The following is a 16,287-nucleotide window of genomic DNA, read 5'->3' as shown; positions in this document are numbered from 1 at the left end:
GTCTGTGAGACCACCGGGGTAAAGGCACCTACCAGCCTGTTTCCCTGAACTTGCAGCTGGGCCACACGGTCAGCATCCCAGCAGGTCTCACTCCCAAGCCCTCCTAAGTTAGAGCAATGTCCCGTGCCCACCCCTGTTCCACCTAGTTCTAGAAATGCTGGTGACTTTCATCTAAGAAGGAAAGGTAATTGGACTCATAAATATAGGAAAGGAAGACATAATAAAATTATTACTTTCTGCAGAGGACATGATTGCTTACCTAGAAAATCCAAAGAAATCAACCAGAAAATTACCAGATGTAATAAATGAGTACATACCAATGGTGAGTTATGAGACAGATTTACAAAAATCAATTGCATTCTATATGCTAGTTACATGCAGTTAGAAAAAAAATCGATGGAGAAAAAGTATTTCATTCTCAGTAGTAACAAGACACATTAAATATTAAACATTAATTTAGCCTAATTGTAAGGCATTTCTTTTTTTTTTTTAACGTTTATTTATTTTTGAGACAGAGAGAGACAGAGCATGAATGGGGGAGGGTCAGAGAGAGGGAGACACAGAATCTGAGACAGGCTCCAGGCTCTGAGCTGTCAGCACAGAGCCCAACGCGGGGCTTGAACTCATGGGGTGTGAGATCATGACCTGAGCTGAAGTCGGACGCTCAACTGACTGAGCCACCCAGGTGCCCCGACATTTATTTTCAATGTTAATATTTTTCTCCTATTGGCAAAACTAAACATACATTAAAGACGGCTAATTTAATAAATTTAAGGCAATGCCAAATAAAGACCTTGAAAATATGTCATACACTTTAAAAATCCACAATGAAAGATATCAGAAAGCAGTTTTTAAAGGTAATGATGGTCAATGTCTCCATTTTAAGATATTATATGCTAACTAATCAAAATTTCATGCTGCTTTAAAAACAAAACAAAGATATCTCTGAGCATCAAAACATAAACATGATGGCAGGGCGCCTGGGTGGCTCAGTCGGTTAAGCATCCGACTTCGGCTCAGGTCATGATCTCACGGTTCGTGAGTTCAAGCCCCACATCCAGCTCTGTACTGACAGCCCAGCGCCTGGAGCCTGCTTCAGATTCTGTGTCTCCCTCTCTCTCTGCCCCTCCCCTGCTGGCTCTCTCTCTCTCTCTCAAAATAAACATTAAAAAAAATAAATAAACGTGATGGTAATGGATTATAACACACTGGAAAGAAAAGAATCCATGAATCCATAGTGATACTCAGAAAAGGGGGTGAAGAAAAGATCTTCACTGAACAATGCTCTATCTCTAGCAGGAATGAAAGAATTGGAAAAAAAGTCACCATTTTGCAACCAGCTTTGTAATTTATGCAGGCAAGGAGCATCAGCAGGTGCTAAAGCCATTGTGTGAAAAGCTGCTGGGGAACCAAATATTTACACTGTCTCAAAGCACCACCCCCCAGATTGCTTATTAATTATAAAGGGGAAAAGGTACATTATATTGAAGGGATCAGGCAGGCAGGGCCTTAACCAAGTAATTAAACTCAGCATCACCAATAAAGGGACAAAACGATGTCCCTCGTGTGATGCTCTGAGAGGTCCACACTCACCTCTCCTTGCCAAAAATGCAAGGAAACAATCAGACATATCTAGATTATGGGACAGCCTACAGGACAAGTGGCCTAAACTTGAAAGGAAATGCGAATGTTATGAAAGCCAAAAACAAAACAAAACAAAAAACAGAGAGAGTTCTCATTTCGAGGAGATGCAAGAGGCAGCATCTGCCAAACCAGATGCAATGTGTGATCCCTGACTGCATCCTGCATCAGAAGAGAAAGCAGCGAGGGAAGGAAAGTTTGGGAACAACCGGGCAAATGTGAACGCAGACTGAACCTTAGATGATGCTGTTGAATTACTATTAAGTCTTAGGTGTGGTGATGACTCTTGTTTAGGTAGGAGACTGTCCTTGTTCTTTATACTCTAAAGTGTTTTGGGGGGAACCTGTCAAGACGTCATCGCTTAAAGTGCTTCTGCAAAACAAAACAACACTAAAGGAGACAAATTATAGACAGACAGATAAATTATAGATAGAGTAAACGAAAAATCAGATGTGACAAAGGTGAACAGTTGGTGAATCTAGGAAGGGCATATCTGGGTGTTCATCGTATTCTTTAACTTTTCCTTTTGAACACACGGATGGGAAAAAAAAAACAAAAGGAAAAACTAATGGAATTCAGTTCTCGTTTAAAAAGAAATTAAACATATTAATAGAACTGAATGTTGCACGAACTTTGTAATAAATTCCAAATGGGTAAAAGCTAAACATTTTTACAAATTGGAGAGGGGTTTGGAAACAAAACAACTTATTCTTGCTAGAGATGGGAAGTAAGTTCCTAACATCTGTCGGGGAGGAAGAATTTCCTCTGTTCTTCAAGATCCTTCCAGCTGGACTAAGAATCAGATTAACAGGGGGTGCCTGGGTGGCTCACTCAGCTGGGCATCCAACTTTGGCTGAGGTCATGATCTTGCAGCTCTTGAGTTTGAGCCCCACGTCGGGCTCTGTGCTGACAGCTTGGAGCCTGGAGCCTGCTTCGGATTCTGTGTCTCCCTCTCTCTCTGCCCCTTCCCTGCTCCCACTCTGTCTCTCAAAAATAAGTAAACCAAAAAAAAATTTTTTTTAATTAACAGAAGAAAAATCAAATTTCATTTCATACTTATGGGGAATCCACATGGACATGGAAATTCCAAAGAGAGTCAGGCAAAATAAGGTATACACAGGAGAAGGCAGGAGGGGTCTGGGACTTCAGAGAGAAGGAATGAAATTCACAGGAAGATGAAAAAGAGTAAATGTTTGGTAAACAAATGTTTGGGCCCCTCAGAAACACTGGGGCATGAAGAACTCTGATCAAACAGGCTTGCCGGGTTCCGCCCTGTCTCCCATAGCCAGTTCACATCATAGTGTAGTTATCTATGGTGATAGATAGGGCAGGTCCTCCATCTAAATTCTTTTTAGGTGCTCGAGGGGGAGGTAAAGAGCTTTTCCTGAATCTGCTGGGTTTTGACTGTTTTTGAACTCAAAATAATCTTCATGCCAAAGTAGCCCATCTTGGGGCAGCCTGCCCTTGGCCCCTACACTACTAAGAAAAGGATAATTATAATTAGAAATAAGGAAGATATGATATAATTGAAAAAAGAAATATTCAAATGTAGGAAAATTTTCAAGTGATAGAACGTGATGAACAAATACAAAAAGGAAGGCAACAGAGCAAGATAAAAAGTGACAAATGCTTTTGAAAAAATATAAAGAACCAATTTAAAAAATAAAGATCAAGTTGGGGCGCCTGGGTGGCTCAGTCGGTTAAGCATCCGACTTCGGCTCAGGTCATGATCTCACGGTCCGTGAGTTTGAGCCCCGCGTCGGGCTCTGTGCCGACAGCTCGGAGCCTGGAGCCTGCTTCGGATTCTGTGTCTCCCTCTCTCTCTCTCTACCGCTCCCTCACTCACACTTTGTGTCTGTCTCTCTCTCTCTCAAAAATAAACATTAAAAAAAAATTAAAAAAAAATAAAGATCAAGACATAAGCCCCTCTTGATTAGTGCTTGGAAGAGATGGATACAACACTTTATGCAGAAGGAAATACGAAGGATAAACAGCAACATGAGGGGCGCCTGGGTGGCTCAGTCGGTTAAGTGTCTGACTTTTGATTTCGGCTGAGGTCGTGCGCTCACGGGTTCGTGAGTTCCAGCCCTGTGTTGGACTCTGCACTGACAGCGTGGAGACTGCCTGGGATTCTCTCTCTCTGTCTCTCTCTCTCTCTGTCTCTCTCTGCTCCGCCCTCACTCACACACTCTCAGAGAATAAATAAATCAACTTTAAAAAGAAGAAGAAGAAAAGCAACATGGGGAAAACGCAAACTCATTAGTGATCAAAAGTGAAAACGTAAACAAGTTGGGAATACTATTACATATTACACATCCACATCTCCCACACTGGCAGCAACAGATTTAATGTTGCTGGGGATGTGGCGAAACAGGCACCCTCATGCCTCGGGCAAATCGTCTCAGAGGCAGGGGAGGGCACAGACAGGGAGACATCGACCACCAGACCGTCGGATGGCCCCAGAAGCCCAAATGCCTCTGCCTGGAGGAGCAGGCAGGCACCTGACTCCACCCATTAGTGTCTGGGACGTGGCAACAGGTGTCTCCCACTCAGGGTCAGGGTTTTGAGAAGCCCATAGCAGAGGCCAGTCCTCTGGCTGGCAACCGGGCGCTGGGCCGAGGACAGAGCCCAGGCAGCTGGGATGCTGGGGTCTGTCAGCATTACCGAGGAAGGCCAGCCCAGTGTGGAGTGCAGGTGGACCACTTAGGGGGAAGGCCCAGGACTCCCCCCTCAGGCATTCTCCCCCCCACACTCTCTTGGGGCATCACCGGGAAGAACTGTTTCCTTTAGGCTCCACCCTTCCCCCCCCCCCCCCCAGCTCAGGGGCTGGGTCCTGCAGAGGCTGCCGGGACCCAGGAGTTGACCAGCCAGCCCAGGTACCTGACAGGTGTGCCAGGCTCAGTAAACTGTGTGAGGCAGACAGAAGTCTGCGGAAACACTCATAGTGGCTGGTGGGAGGGCCAATCCTGGGACCTGGGTTAAACAGAGAGGTGACAGGGCTCCATCTGGGACTCAGGGCCAGGACATAGCGTTAGGTGGAAAGGGGCCAAATAAGGCATATGCACTGGTCACAACCACATGTGGGTCACTGCCAAGGACACAATATGGATATTAAGGTATAAAAATGCAGTTTGGTGCTCGTTAGCTTTCTTGTCCTACAAAGTTGTTTAAATGTCTCTGGCCCTATAAAGTTGCTATAAATTGACAACAATATTTGGAACTTTTTTTCCTTTGAAATAAAAAGCGGCTGTCCTGGGAGGGATTCCTCATGAACCACGTGAGCCGTGCAGGTGTGTGCACATCCTCGAGCTGGGCTCAGGCCCCATCACCCAAGCCACCTAAGTGGGGGTCACAGGACACGCATGAGGTGACGTTCTCTCCTGCTTATCGTGCACGGCTGTGAAGTCCAATGGATAGCCCGGAAGTCACCCTCTGACCCTGCACTTCTCTCCATCACCTCACCTACTTTCTTCCTGCCCCTGGACTGGGGGGGCAGTGGCCTCCACGATGCCTCCCTTTCCTTCACCCCACGCTACTGCCAGACGGGTTTGTCTAAAACAACACAGAGCTAGGTTATTGCTCTGCTTCAACCTTTTCAACATTTCATCCAGACACCTGCATGATAAAATCTACCCTTTCCTCTCCATCCGGCCTCCTCCTGCGTGTCAGCTTGGTCCCTGTCCCACCTGCCACCTCTCCTGCCTGGCAGGTCTTTCCTCTGGCATAGCCATCCTTCCCTTCTGCCCTGGTTGACCCTGTTCAAGACTCACCCTGGTCACCCCTGGGAAGCTTCCCACCTCCGGGCAGAGTGAATCTCCTGTCACACCAAGCACACCTGGACAGGTCCCCAGTGGCACCCTTCACACGGAGGGCAGCCATGATTTCCATCTTAGAACACTCCCTCCACCCCCTCCCCCCCCACCGCCAGGAGTGAGCTGCTCAGGGAAGGAAGTCTATCCTAACCACCTGTATGCCCTCTGGCCCCAAACCTGACATAGAGCAGGTGCTCAAAAAGATCCCTAAAAGAATGAAAACAGACAGCCCACCCAGAAAACCGAGACTGAGTGGTAACACTGATATTAATAGGTATGACACTTAACCTAATATTATCTCTGCCATACAGGTGAGACTGAGACACCGAGAGGTTAGGTAACTTCGAGTCCCCCAGCTAAAAGGTGGCAGTCACCTTCTTAGACCCTGTGTGCCTGATGCCAGTGACCTGAGAGAATGCTACAGCCGGCCTGGCCTGAACTGGGATGCTGGGGGAGGTGCAGGCACGGGGAGCAAAAGAAGGTCAAGGCTGGGGTGCCTGGGAGGCTCAGTTGGTTGAGCGTCCGACTTCGGCTCAGGTCATGATCTCACGGTTCGTGAGTTCAAGCCCCGCATCGGGGCTCTGTGCTGACAGCTCAGAGCCTGGAGCCTGCTTTGGATTCTGTGTCTCCCTCCCTCTGACCCTCCCCCGTTCGTGCTCTGTCTCTGTCTCAAAAATAAATAAGTGTTAAAAAAAAAAAAAAAAAGGTCAAGGCTGCCTGGGGCCAGACGGCCTTCATGGCTGGGAAGGGCCCCCAGCGTGGGCCAAGAAGATGAAGGAGCCTGGAGAATGGGGGCAGGGTGCTGGCGGGGTGTCCCATTTGCAAGTCAGGCCCCCACCCCTGCCCTACGTGCCTGGGGATGATGGAGGATGGAGGAGGGGCACCTGGCAGGAAAACCACGCGAAGTAGTGGAGATGCGTCATCCGCGGGACGTTGCCGGTGGCCTCTCTCCGCCCTAAAACTCGGTCCCCGCTGCCACCTGCCCTTCCATTGCAGCGAAGCCAGCCTGGCCTTCAGGGCCCATCCAGAGCTCCTGGCAGTGCCCTCGTCGTCCTGCAGATTACAACCTACTTCTAATTATGGCTCCAGTCAGGCGCTGCTCCACACACCGAACCCGGGCCACCCCAGATTTAGAAACACCAGACGAAGCCTCGGATTTGAGGTTCCTCCAACGTCAAGTTTCTGAAACTCAGATCTGATCATTCTCTTTCCTCTCCTGACCCTGGAAGAACGTGGAAGGGACCCCAACTGCCCCAGCTCCTCCATTTCCTGTGGGACCCTGGACAATTCACTTCACCTCTCTGGTTCACAGGGTTGTCTCCAGGATGAAACAGAACGAGAACTATCATGGCAGACAGCACTAATCATTTCTTCACCCGCCCTGTCCACAGAAAGTCACTAGTGGCTGCGGGAGAAGGTGTGGCCGTTGCACAAGGGAGACCTACGCCTGGAAAAGTACCAGGCAGAGGAAAGCAGTCAGAGGTGCGCTCTCAGGACTGAGAGCAGCAGGGATGCCAACAAGGCAGATGAATGATGATGCCAAGAGGCGCCACGTTGGGTCTTTATGTATTGTCTCCAGCTCTCAACACACACACTCCCACAAATAGGGGTTGTGACCCCCATTTCACAGATAAGGAAACAGGTCCATCCATCATAATAAGCACCTTTGAAATAATGTAGGCTTTCCCTTCTTAGAGTCAGGCCTCGGCCCTCACCAGACCCAAGGCCAATGTGGGAAGTGCGAAATGAAAACCAGCTAACTCCACAGAGGGGAGGCCCAGGCTGCTGTGCACCCACGACTCATCTGAGCCAGCCAGCCAGTCTCAGCTCCTCAGCCCTCTGGAAGGTCACCATCTGGCCCCTGCTCCAGCCCCCACCCTCCCTGCCCTTGCTGTGCCCTCTCCACACACAGTCATGTATCACTCCCTAAAAGTGCCAGTCCCCAGCCCTGGATCTGTGCTTAGGCCTCAGGCCTTGTAGATACTCAGAAATGCTGGTCGCATGGTGGATGGATAGGCAGGGGAGGTGGAAGGGTGGGTGAACAGATGGATGGACAAATGGGCGGATGTGCAATGAACGGATGAGTAGATGGGTCGATGGGGAGGCAGGTGTTTGGATGGATGGATGAGCAGAGAGGTGGCTGGCTGACTAAGCGGATGTTTAAGTGGATGTGCTGTCCAATGGGCAGGTAGGTGGCTAGCTGGATGGGGAGAGGGAAGGATGAGCAAAATCTGGAGCCCCAGGAGACAGACCTTAGCTCACTGTGTGAAAGAGAACTCAGCCAGAGCCTTGTCAGAGCAGAACGGGCTTGTCTAGGGAGGCAGTGAGCCCCCATCTCCTGGCAGGGCTGTGCTAGAATGACACAGGCATTGAATGGGCCTCTAACTCCCCTGGTGGTTTTTGTTTTGGTGTAAATCAGTCTCTGATTTACCTGTCTACCCTGTCCAGGTATGTGTTGGTCTTAGATTGGGATCTCCCTCAGGACAGTGGCCACTATAGGCCCACGTGCAATCGATATCTGCTTTTGCAGGAAGCTGGCAATATTCTCTGAGTTCTGTGCCACAGCAAATGAGACTCGAGGTCTTAGATCCCAAGGGAACTTGGAGGTCCTCAAAGCTCTAGTTTGGGCTATGGCTACCAGGAGGCTTACTCTCCTCTTGCATCACTGGTATACAAATGTGTCGAGTCTGAGCTGCTTTGTTCTCCCTGTCTCTAAGAGCATGCAACTATGAACACGGGATCCCTCAGCAGTGACCCCAGGGGTGATATGTTGGTGGCCCTAAGCTCTGGGAGGGGCGCCTCCAAGGATCAGAAGATGCTGGGGGTGGGGGAGACAGCATAGAACAGAAGGGTTCAAAGAGCCCCAAGTCTAACTGGGGGTGGTTCCAGTCGAGGTGCCCTGGAGAGGGTGAGCAGTCGTATCAACTGTACGTTCCAGCAGTTAACTATGGCCCCGGCCAGTTCTTACTCTGTGCAGGGAGGAGGCAAGATGGGCCGGGCAGATGAGCAGTCAGCGACCCAGAAAGAAGACAGCGAGGCGAGCGTCTTGAGGCATCTTCTGGTGGGGATGTGAGATGCCCTGAGCCAGCCCGGCTGAGTCCCTGGGCCCCCACACCTGCGCCTGGCCTTTAAAGTGGGCCGAATCCCACTTCAATCAGGTTCTCTGTTTTTCCCTCATATAAACTCCTGTGTTGTGGGCAGTCACACCGAAGGGCTGAGGAAGAAGAGGGAGGAGGTCAAGGGCCTGCCAGTAAGAGCCAGGCTGAGGCGCATTCCTTGGACTTGTGCACCTGCTGGCATACATCTCCGCGTGGATGCCAGGCACATCTCAGGTTTCACAGGCTAACGTGGACCTCCTGACTCCTTGCCCAACCCGCCTCCAGCCTCAGTCTTCCCCAGCCAGCAAATTCTCCAAATTCTCTCCTTGTCTCACACCCTCCTTCCAGTGGGCTCGACTGTCCAGATCCAGCCACGTCTCCGTTACCGCTGCCCTGCTCTGTGCCTCCGGCATCTCTCCCCTGGATGAGGTGACCGCCCGCCTGTGGGTGCCCTGCTTCCCCCTGCCCTTCTCCCTTTATTCCTCTTGCCTCGCAGGCCACTTGCCGTGTCTCTAACCCCCAGGCCTCTCCTGCCGCTGCCTGGGTCAGCCACCCCCAGATATCTGCCAGGTGCAGGCAGTCCCCCACTTCCTTCCAGCCTCTACCTACATGTCCTCCTAGAACACAAGTCACTCAAAGGGCAAGAATCTCCTTTTGGGTTTGTCTCAGTACTTTGTTTCTTCCTCGTACCTACCGCCACCTGTTAGTAATTTTTATTCCTTTGCCTGTGTCTTTCCCAGCTCCCGGCCACTCCGGTTTTCCAGTGCCTGGAAGGGTTTTGGCATATAGTAGGCATGCGAGATGTAAATGGGGAAAAAAATTTTTTTTTTAATCCTGGAAACATATATTAAGACAGCTCCCACATGCAAAAGGTACTTCCATTAAGACTACTCTATAAAAATTTCAGGGCCTTCACCCAATTGTGTGTGTGTGTGTGAGAAGAGAGCAGTTAGGGCAGGCATGACATTCACTGTTTCCAGGTCAGCAGGCGTTCCCTCCCCCATCCCTCCCTGTTCTGGTTTGCCCAGTTCTAACTGTCATTCCCAGCCAGCTGTCAGCCTCCCCTTCAGCGCTGGTGGGACTGCTCAGGGCCTGGGGAGGAACAGGGGCCACCGCAGCAGGGGACAGAGGAGCCCCCTTACGCACTTACTCTGGGATCGGGCAGGAACCGCCCCCCCCCCCCCCCCCCCACCGACCAGGCCTGTACAAATGGATCCGTGAACGAGGGCCTTCCAGCCCACACCAAGTGGCACGGGGTGGGGCTGGTGGGTGGGTCACCAGCCCCAAATCTGCACTGCCCTCCAAGGCAGGGATGACCGACCCCGACGGCGGTGGAGCCAGCCGGCCCATGGAAAGAGGAGTGCTTTCTCAGCCTTCCACCACACACCCACCAGGTTTCTGGGATCCCCCTCCCGGCCCACCAGCCTGGGGAGGCACACGGGGAATCATCGGCCACAGGCAGAGCGTTGCTTCCTCTGCCCTGCCTCCACCGCCACCTTTTCCTCTCTCCTTTCTTGCCTATTTGGTTCTCTTCCTGGAGCTGCAGAAAGTGCCCAGGCCTCAGAGTTGGGGCCATTTCTAAACACTACTCTGCCTGCCCTGGCTGGTAACCCCGAGGCCTACAGCATCCACCTTCAGAGGCTGAAGGCCCAGCACCCAAGGACAGCTCAGATCCTCTGCCCACTGAAACTACTCTGAGGGCACGTCTTGCTGTTTGCAAGGCCTGATTCTGTTCCCCCATTCAGATCTCAACGTGGAGGCACCGACCACACCTGCCCACCACCAAGTCCTCCGCTACCTAGAGCTTTCTTCTTCTCTAGAACCCTGTATGTTGGGGAGGGGGGGGGTAGCTATACCCAGAGATGACACCACATGCATTCAGGCCACATCAAGAATGTCTGACAAGATGGACCAGTCCCTGTGGGCTTTCTTCACACGGCCCTCCTCCCGGCACAGCCAAACTGTGATGCAGGCCCGTCGGAGAGGCCAGAGGGTGCTGCATGCCTGCCAGGGCCTGCCCCTCCCCGCCCCACCCCCACAGCTGGGTACCTTGTGCTCACCCCCTACGCCTGAGGGACCACAGCCTCCAGGGTGTGCCCAGCGGGGGCAGAAGTGCAGGAAAGAGAAGGTCTCGGGCCCACTCCTGCTCTGCTCCCCTCTCATGGCCCACAGGCACCCCCACCTTTCCTTCGAGGCTCAGAGGACCTGGCCCCTCCTGTTTTGTTAGCTCTGTCATCTGTAGGGTGTCCCCAATCGGGCAGGGCACCTAGAGGGGCCCATTTGCCAACAGAGCTTTGAGTTGCATCATCCAGGAGTGACTTTTGGGGGTTTGCAGGCCTTCTGGGCCCCTGCCAGTTCTGCCCCCACCCCTACCCAAGTCTGGGCCCTCTTCCTCTCTGACAGTATGTCACAGTCTCCTGCTGGATCCGGCCTGTGTTCTCAAGCACACATCCCATCTTGCTGCCTGGCTCTTCCCACTGTCTACGGAGGATGGCTGAGCCTTTCCTGATCTGGTTCCTCTCCTCCTATCACTTCCCCACCTCCCAAGATCTAGCCACAGATGTGGGGAACACGGAGGCTTCTTCCCCAGCAGCCAATCCCCTCTCCTGGGCAGACCCCAGCTGTAGTTCACGGTTCCCCTGTCCCTGGCAGCCCACAAATCTGAGGTGGACCCCACCCCAGGGCCGGCCCCCGAGTCATCCTGTCCTGTCCCAGCACCCCAAGCCCTCTGCCAGCTCAGGCAGCGTCGGCATCTCCCTCATGGCAGTCGTGAGTGCAGAGGGGACGTGGGGACTGAGGGAACCCAGCTGGGACCTTTATTTCATCTCCTGCCCAATGTGAAGAAGGAGGCATCATGCCCCAATTCTTCTGGCCATATCTGGGGCAAACGCAAAGACGGGGGAAATTACAGACTAGTCCTGGTTAGCTACAGCTGAGCTACCTCCCCCAAATAATTCACAACACCCTTTCGGATGTGGGAGTGGCCCCCCCATTCCCAGCAGGAAGGACAGGCCCACTGTGCAGAGGAGATAGTGCCGTGTTAACAGATGGCAGAGAGGCCACTCAACCGCTTTTGTCTTGTCTTATCTAGCAAGAAGGATGGTCTTCAAACTGAAAAAAGGAGAGGATGTACAACAGGGAATATGGCCCATCTCTCGCTGCTTTTAAGGTCTTCCGTCCTCAGACTGCTGATAGGATGCAAGGCCGACGGGCAGATCTGAGCTGGACAAGGAGGGTAGGCTGAGAGCACCACACGCTGGTCCCAGACCTTGACCTCAGCCCCAGGGAACTCCAGAACAGCCTCTCAAAGGTGCTTGCAAGTGTTCAGAAAGTAATCGTAGCAGCGATCCTGAGAGAGGGCCTACTCTGTGCAGATCCCAGACTGAGCACTTCCCATATATAAGCTGGTTCAACCTCCACGATAACCCAATGGAATGGGGACTACTATCACCCCCACTTTATGGATGAATAAACAGAGGCTCAGAAAGGTTAGAGGGCAAAAAGCAAGACATGAGAAGTCAATATGGTTTCAGACCACACTCCTATGTACTTGTCTGCCTGCTCCCACGTATTAGGGACTTTCAGAGTTGGGACAGTGGCATTTCCCCCCATCTTTGTAGTCCTTAAAACCTCAATCTTTGTGTTTCCGTTACAGGCACTTATGTTTTTATCAAATTTTCTTGTCTTCTCTTTTCTGCTCTGATTCCTAAGCCAATAAATCAGGGGGGATGTCAGAGGCCAACCTAATTTATACATAATACCATTACTAACTCCTGCACATACTTTATTCAGACTTCCTTAGTTTTTACCTAATGTCCTGTTCTTGTTCTGTGATCCCATCTGCCTTACATGTAGTTGTCATGTCTGCTTAGGCTCTGCTGGGCTGTGACAGTTTCTCAGACTTCCCTCGGTTTTGATGACCTTGGCAAATTGAAAGAATACTAAGCAGGTGTTCTGCAGAATGTCCTTCGGTTGGGGTTTGTCTGATATTTTACTCAGGACTAGACTGGGGTTTGGGGAGGAAGACCGTAGAGGTAAAGAGCCTCTTATCACGTCACATCAAGGGTACACATTGTCTACATGACTTATCACTATTGATGTTGATCGTGTGGCTGAGACAGTGCTAGTCAGGCTTCTCTGCTGAAAAGTTACGCCTTTAGAAGGCAGCCACTATGCACATCTGACACTTCTTTCAAGGGGTGGGGAGTTAGGCTCTGCCTCCTTGGTGGGGAATTATCTACATAAATTACTTGAATTTCTTCTGTATAGGATATTTTCCTAGTATTTATTTATTCACTCATTCAATCATTTATATTAGTATGGCCTCATGGGTATTTTATTTTATTCTTTGCAACCCAGTATATTTTGAGCAGTTCAAAGGATTCTGGCATCCCTGGTATTCTGGAGGGAGTTGGTAAAACGCAGGTAACCAGCTCTGAGAAGTTCACTGAACGCCATAGCTAGTGAACCACAGCTGTCTACCCTACAGCGCTAGTGGGTTGGGAAATCAAGGTTTCCACTTGAGTTTTGAACAAATGAAATAGAAACTGTCCAAGCACATAGAATTTCAAAGGCATCCCTAACTGTGGAGAAATGACTTTCCTCCACTGTAATGTGTAGCGAGGACTATGCACAATGTACGTCCATGGGTCTCCCTCCGTCAAGGATAGTGTGAGTAGAACCACCCCTACCAGGCCCTGTCCGTGGTCCTGCTCTGTGTTTCCAATCAGCCTGTGGATTCAGATAGAAGCACTGCTTCTCTACCCCTGCAGGTAGCATAGCATGTGAGAGTGACAGAGGTAAGATTTTAAATTCTCTCCACTGTCTATTACAATGGGATGAAATGAACGAGATGAAAGTTAATAGGAAAAAGGGCCAAATAACAGGTTTTGATTCAAGATATTATTGACACAGACCAGAGGCCTGATCTCTTCAACAAGCCAGGATTATTAAAATTTTGTTTTAAAAAAGGAATTGCATTAGAGTAGAGAGACCTAAGGGTCACAACATTGATGCACTGCACAGTCGTAGAGAGGAAACTGGTTTAAACAAAACAGCAAAAATGGACATTTTGGGGCCAAACAGAGAAATGTGAACAAGGTCTGCATATTAAGTGAGATGAAAATTTACTGAAGCAGAAAGTGCTGATCATTTACCGGGAAAAAAAATCAGGTTAAAAAACAGTATGCACAGCATGATCTCATTTTATGGGGGAAATCTACATATAAGCATAGAAACAGTTCTGGAAGGATGTAACCAAGGTGTCACAGTGGAGCTGCCTGGGAGATGGGAACATAATACCCACATTTCTAATTTCCTACAGTGTGTACAAACTGCTTCTCTAATATGATTATGCTGTAAAAAGAAAGAAATCACTGACCCTTCTCCAGGACTGAGGGGAATCCTGGTTTGGCAGAGGTTTCTAAGAAAGATCCCTGGGGGTCTGGATGGCCAGAAACGTAATATGAATGGAAAGCGTGGTGCACCATGCACAAGGCAGCCTCCTGGGTGTGTGTCAGGTGTTGGGGTTGGAGCAGTCCTGGGGGTCTCCTGACCCAGGTCCTCTGCATTATTACTAGGAAAACTGAGTCACACAAATCAGTTGATGGCAGCTCCAGGGCCATAAGCCAGAGATTTAGCCCCTACCAGGTCATATGGAAATGGCTGGGGCTTCAAGAACAGAGGGTATTCGACCTGGAGAAGTGAAGACGGGAAGGAGTGGATGGGAAGGAGCTAAGGGGGCAGGAATGTTCTTTTCAAATATTTAAAGGCTGCCACACAGAAGAGAGACCCATGTGAGTCCCTGTGCAGAACCGAGATGACTACGTGACAAGCCGGTTTGGCTCTAAGAGTGCAGGAAAGAGAAGGTTCCAACAACAGCAGCTGTCCAGCTCAGGGATAAGGTGGTGACGCTTGCTAGGGGCTCAGGGGGCCTCCTGCACAGATTGCTGGGAGAACCGCTTTGCTATTCTGGAACTCCGGGTTCCATCAGAGCCAGGCAGGTGCTTCCCCCTGTAGCCTGTGTCCTGGGAGGAGTGCTGGGGCTCTCCCCATGCTAAGGGGCTGCTCGGCTGGCCTCGGAGGCAGCCACTGGTGAGGGCGAGGGGCTTGGCTGGCCTTTGGGGAAGAAGATCCTGATGGCTGCAGGAAATGTGGACTCTAACAAGAAGCACAGCAGCGAGCTTCCTGGGATGGGGTAGCTGACTCCTCCAACTTGATAACCTGCCTCATCCTCTTCCACCTATTGCTCCCAGGTCCTGGCCATGCCCAGGTGCCATGGAGAGATGGGTATCTATCATCTCCCCCTTGCCAGGTGGCAGAGAGGCACGGGTCCAACCTAACCAAGTCCTGGCTTCTCCCATGTTCTGGAATGCTAGGCACGAGGTGCCCCAGGAACAGAATGCCAGCCAGTGCCCATCTGATGCCCCCAGTGCCCACGCTCCCCACACAGAGCCTGAGGCCTTAGGTGGGCTTGGAAACTCAGGGCTTCTGTTCCCAGGAGAAAACCCCTGACCATGTCAGAGTGGGCAGTAACTCCAGAATGAGGACGCTCCCCGTCAGGTGGGTGTCCTGCCCTCCCTCCCGGACCCAAGTCACCAGTCCTTGTGCCCATGGCACGAGAGGACACTGGTCGAGGGAGCATTTATCGCTATTCCTCTGGCTACCCCACTGGCAACACCCACCCACTGATTCTGGCCCTGCTAACAACCAACAGAACTCCTGCTTTCCCCAAATAGACGCGGGCCTATCGCAGGGGACACTGCAAGCTTGGCTCTGGCTGGCCTGCCGCAGCTAACACAGCCAGCTGCCAGCCAGGCCTGCCCATCGGAGCCCGAAAGAGGGGTCACCAGGTGTCATCCTCCTCCTGGGTGCGAGGCCCGGTGGGTGCAGTCCGGCTGCAGCGCGCTCCCAGTGGGCCCGTCCACCCACTGGCTGGGCCCAACGGGGCGCACGCCCCACCCCCCGCCGCCCCCCACCGCGTCCTGGAATTCCGTTCCCACAGACCCGGGCCGGCTCTGTCTCCGCAGGGGCAGGGAGGGCGGGGGTCCCGAAGCCGGGTTCTTGACAGCGCCTTCCCCCAAGTGGGTTTTCACACGGGCCAAAGGGACCCGCACTGCGGGGGAGGGAAGGTGGGCAGAGAAGCCACCCTGGGCGTGCCGCGTGCCGCTCGCCGCCGCGGGCGCTGTAGGGGCGGGGGGGGGGGGAAGCGGGGGTCCGACCGGGCAGGGGGAGGGGGAGGTGCCGGGAGGTAGGGGGCCCGCTCGGGCGGTGGGGGTGGGGGAAGGGGCTGGCGCCGGCGGGGCCCCTCCCGGGCAGGTGGAGGGCAGGGCCGCCGGCGGGGGCCCGGGGACGCGGCGCCCTTACCTCCTCGCCCTGGCCGAAGCGCAGCCCCAGCGCCGCGACGCGCTCCACGCGCAGGAAGCCGTCGGGGTCGCGGCCGCACACCTCGAACACCTCGCGCAGGCGGCGCACGGAGCGCAGCAGAGCCGCGGGGGCGCCCGCCCAGCCCGCGCCGCCCGCCATCCGGCCGGCCCCGCGGCTAGCCCGAGCCCCGCGCCGCCCGCCGCGGCCGCCGCAGCCCGCCCCGCGCCGCCGCCGCCGCCATCGCCGCCGCGCGCCCTCCGGGCCGCCCGCCCGCCCGCGCGCCTCTGCGACGCGCAGCCTCCGCCCGGCGGCGGCCGAGCCGTGTCAGCGGCGGCGCCGCAGCCCCGCGCTCCGGGCGGGCGGGGAGGGGC

General features: G+C 52.7%; 1 protein-coding gene across 1 annotated transcript in view; it reads right to left on the bottom strand.

The window, feature by feature from the left end:
- RAB11FIP4 (RAB11 family interacting protein 4) overlaps positions 1-16,075 on the bottom strand; it is a 116,964-nt gene extending 100,889 nt beyond the window's left edge. The window contains exon 1 of the mRNA XM_043583646.1: positions 15,917-16,075. Within this exon, the coding sequence (XP_043439581.1) occupies positions 15,917-16,075 (159 nt within the window). The remainder of the gene's footprint in view (positions 1-15,916) is intronic.
- Positions 16,076-16,287: the final 212 nt, after the last annotated feature.

The sequence above is a fragment of the Prionailurus bengalensis genome, chromosome E1 (genome assembly GCF_016509475.1).
Source record: "Prionailurus bengalensis isolate Pbe53 chromosome E1, Fcat_Pben_1.1_paternal_pri, whole genome shotgun sequence".
NCBI lineage: Eukaryota > Metazoa > Chordata > Mammalia > Carnivora > Felidae > Prionailurus > Prionailurus bengalensis.
The sequence above is the reverse complement of the archived record's forward strand: the minus strand, read 5'-3'. Positions and strand labels throughout refer to the sequence as shown.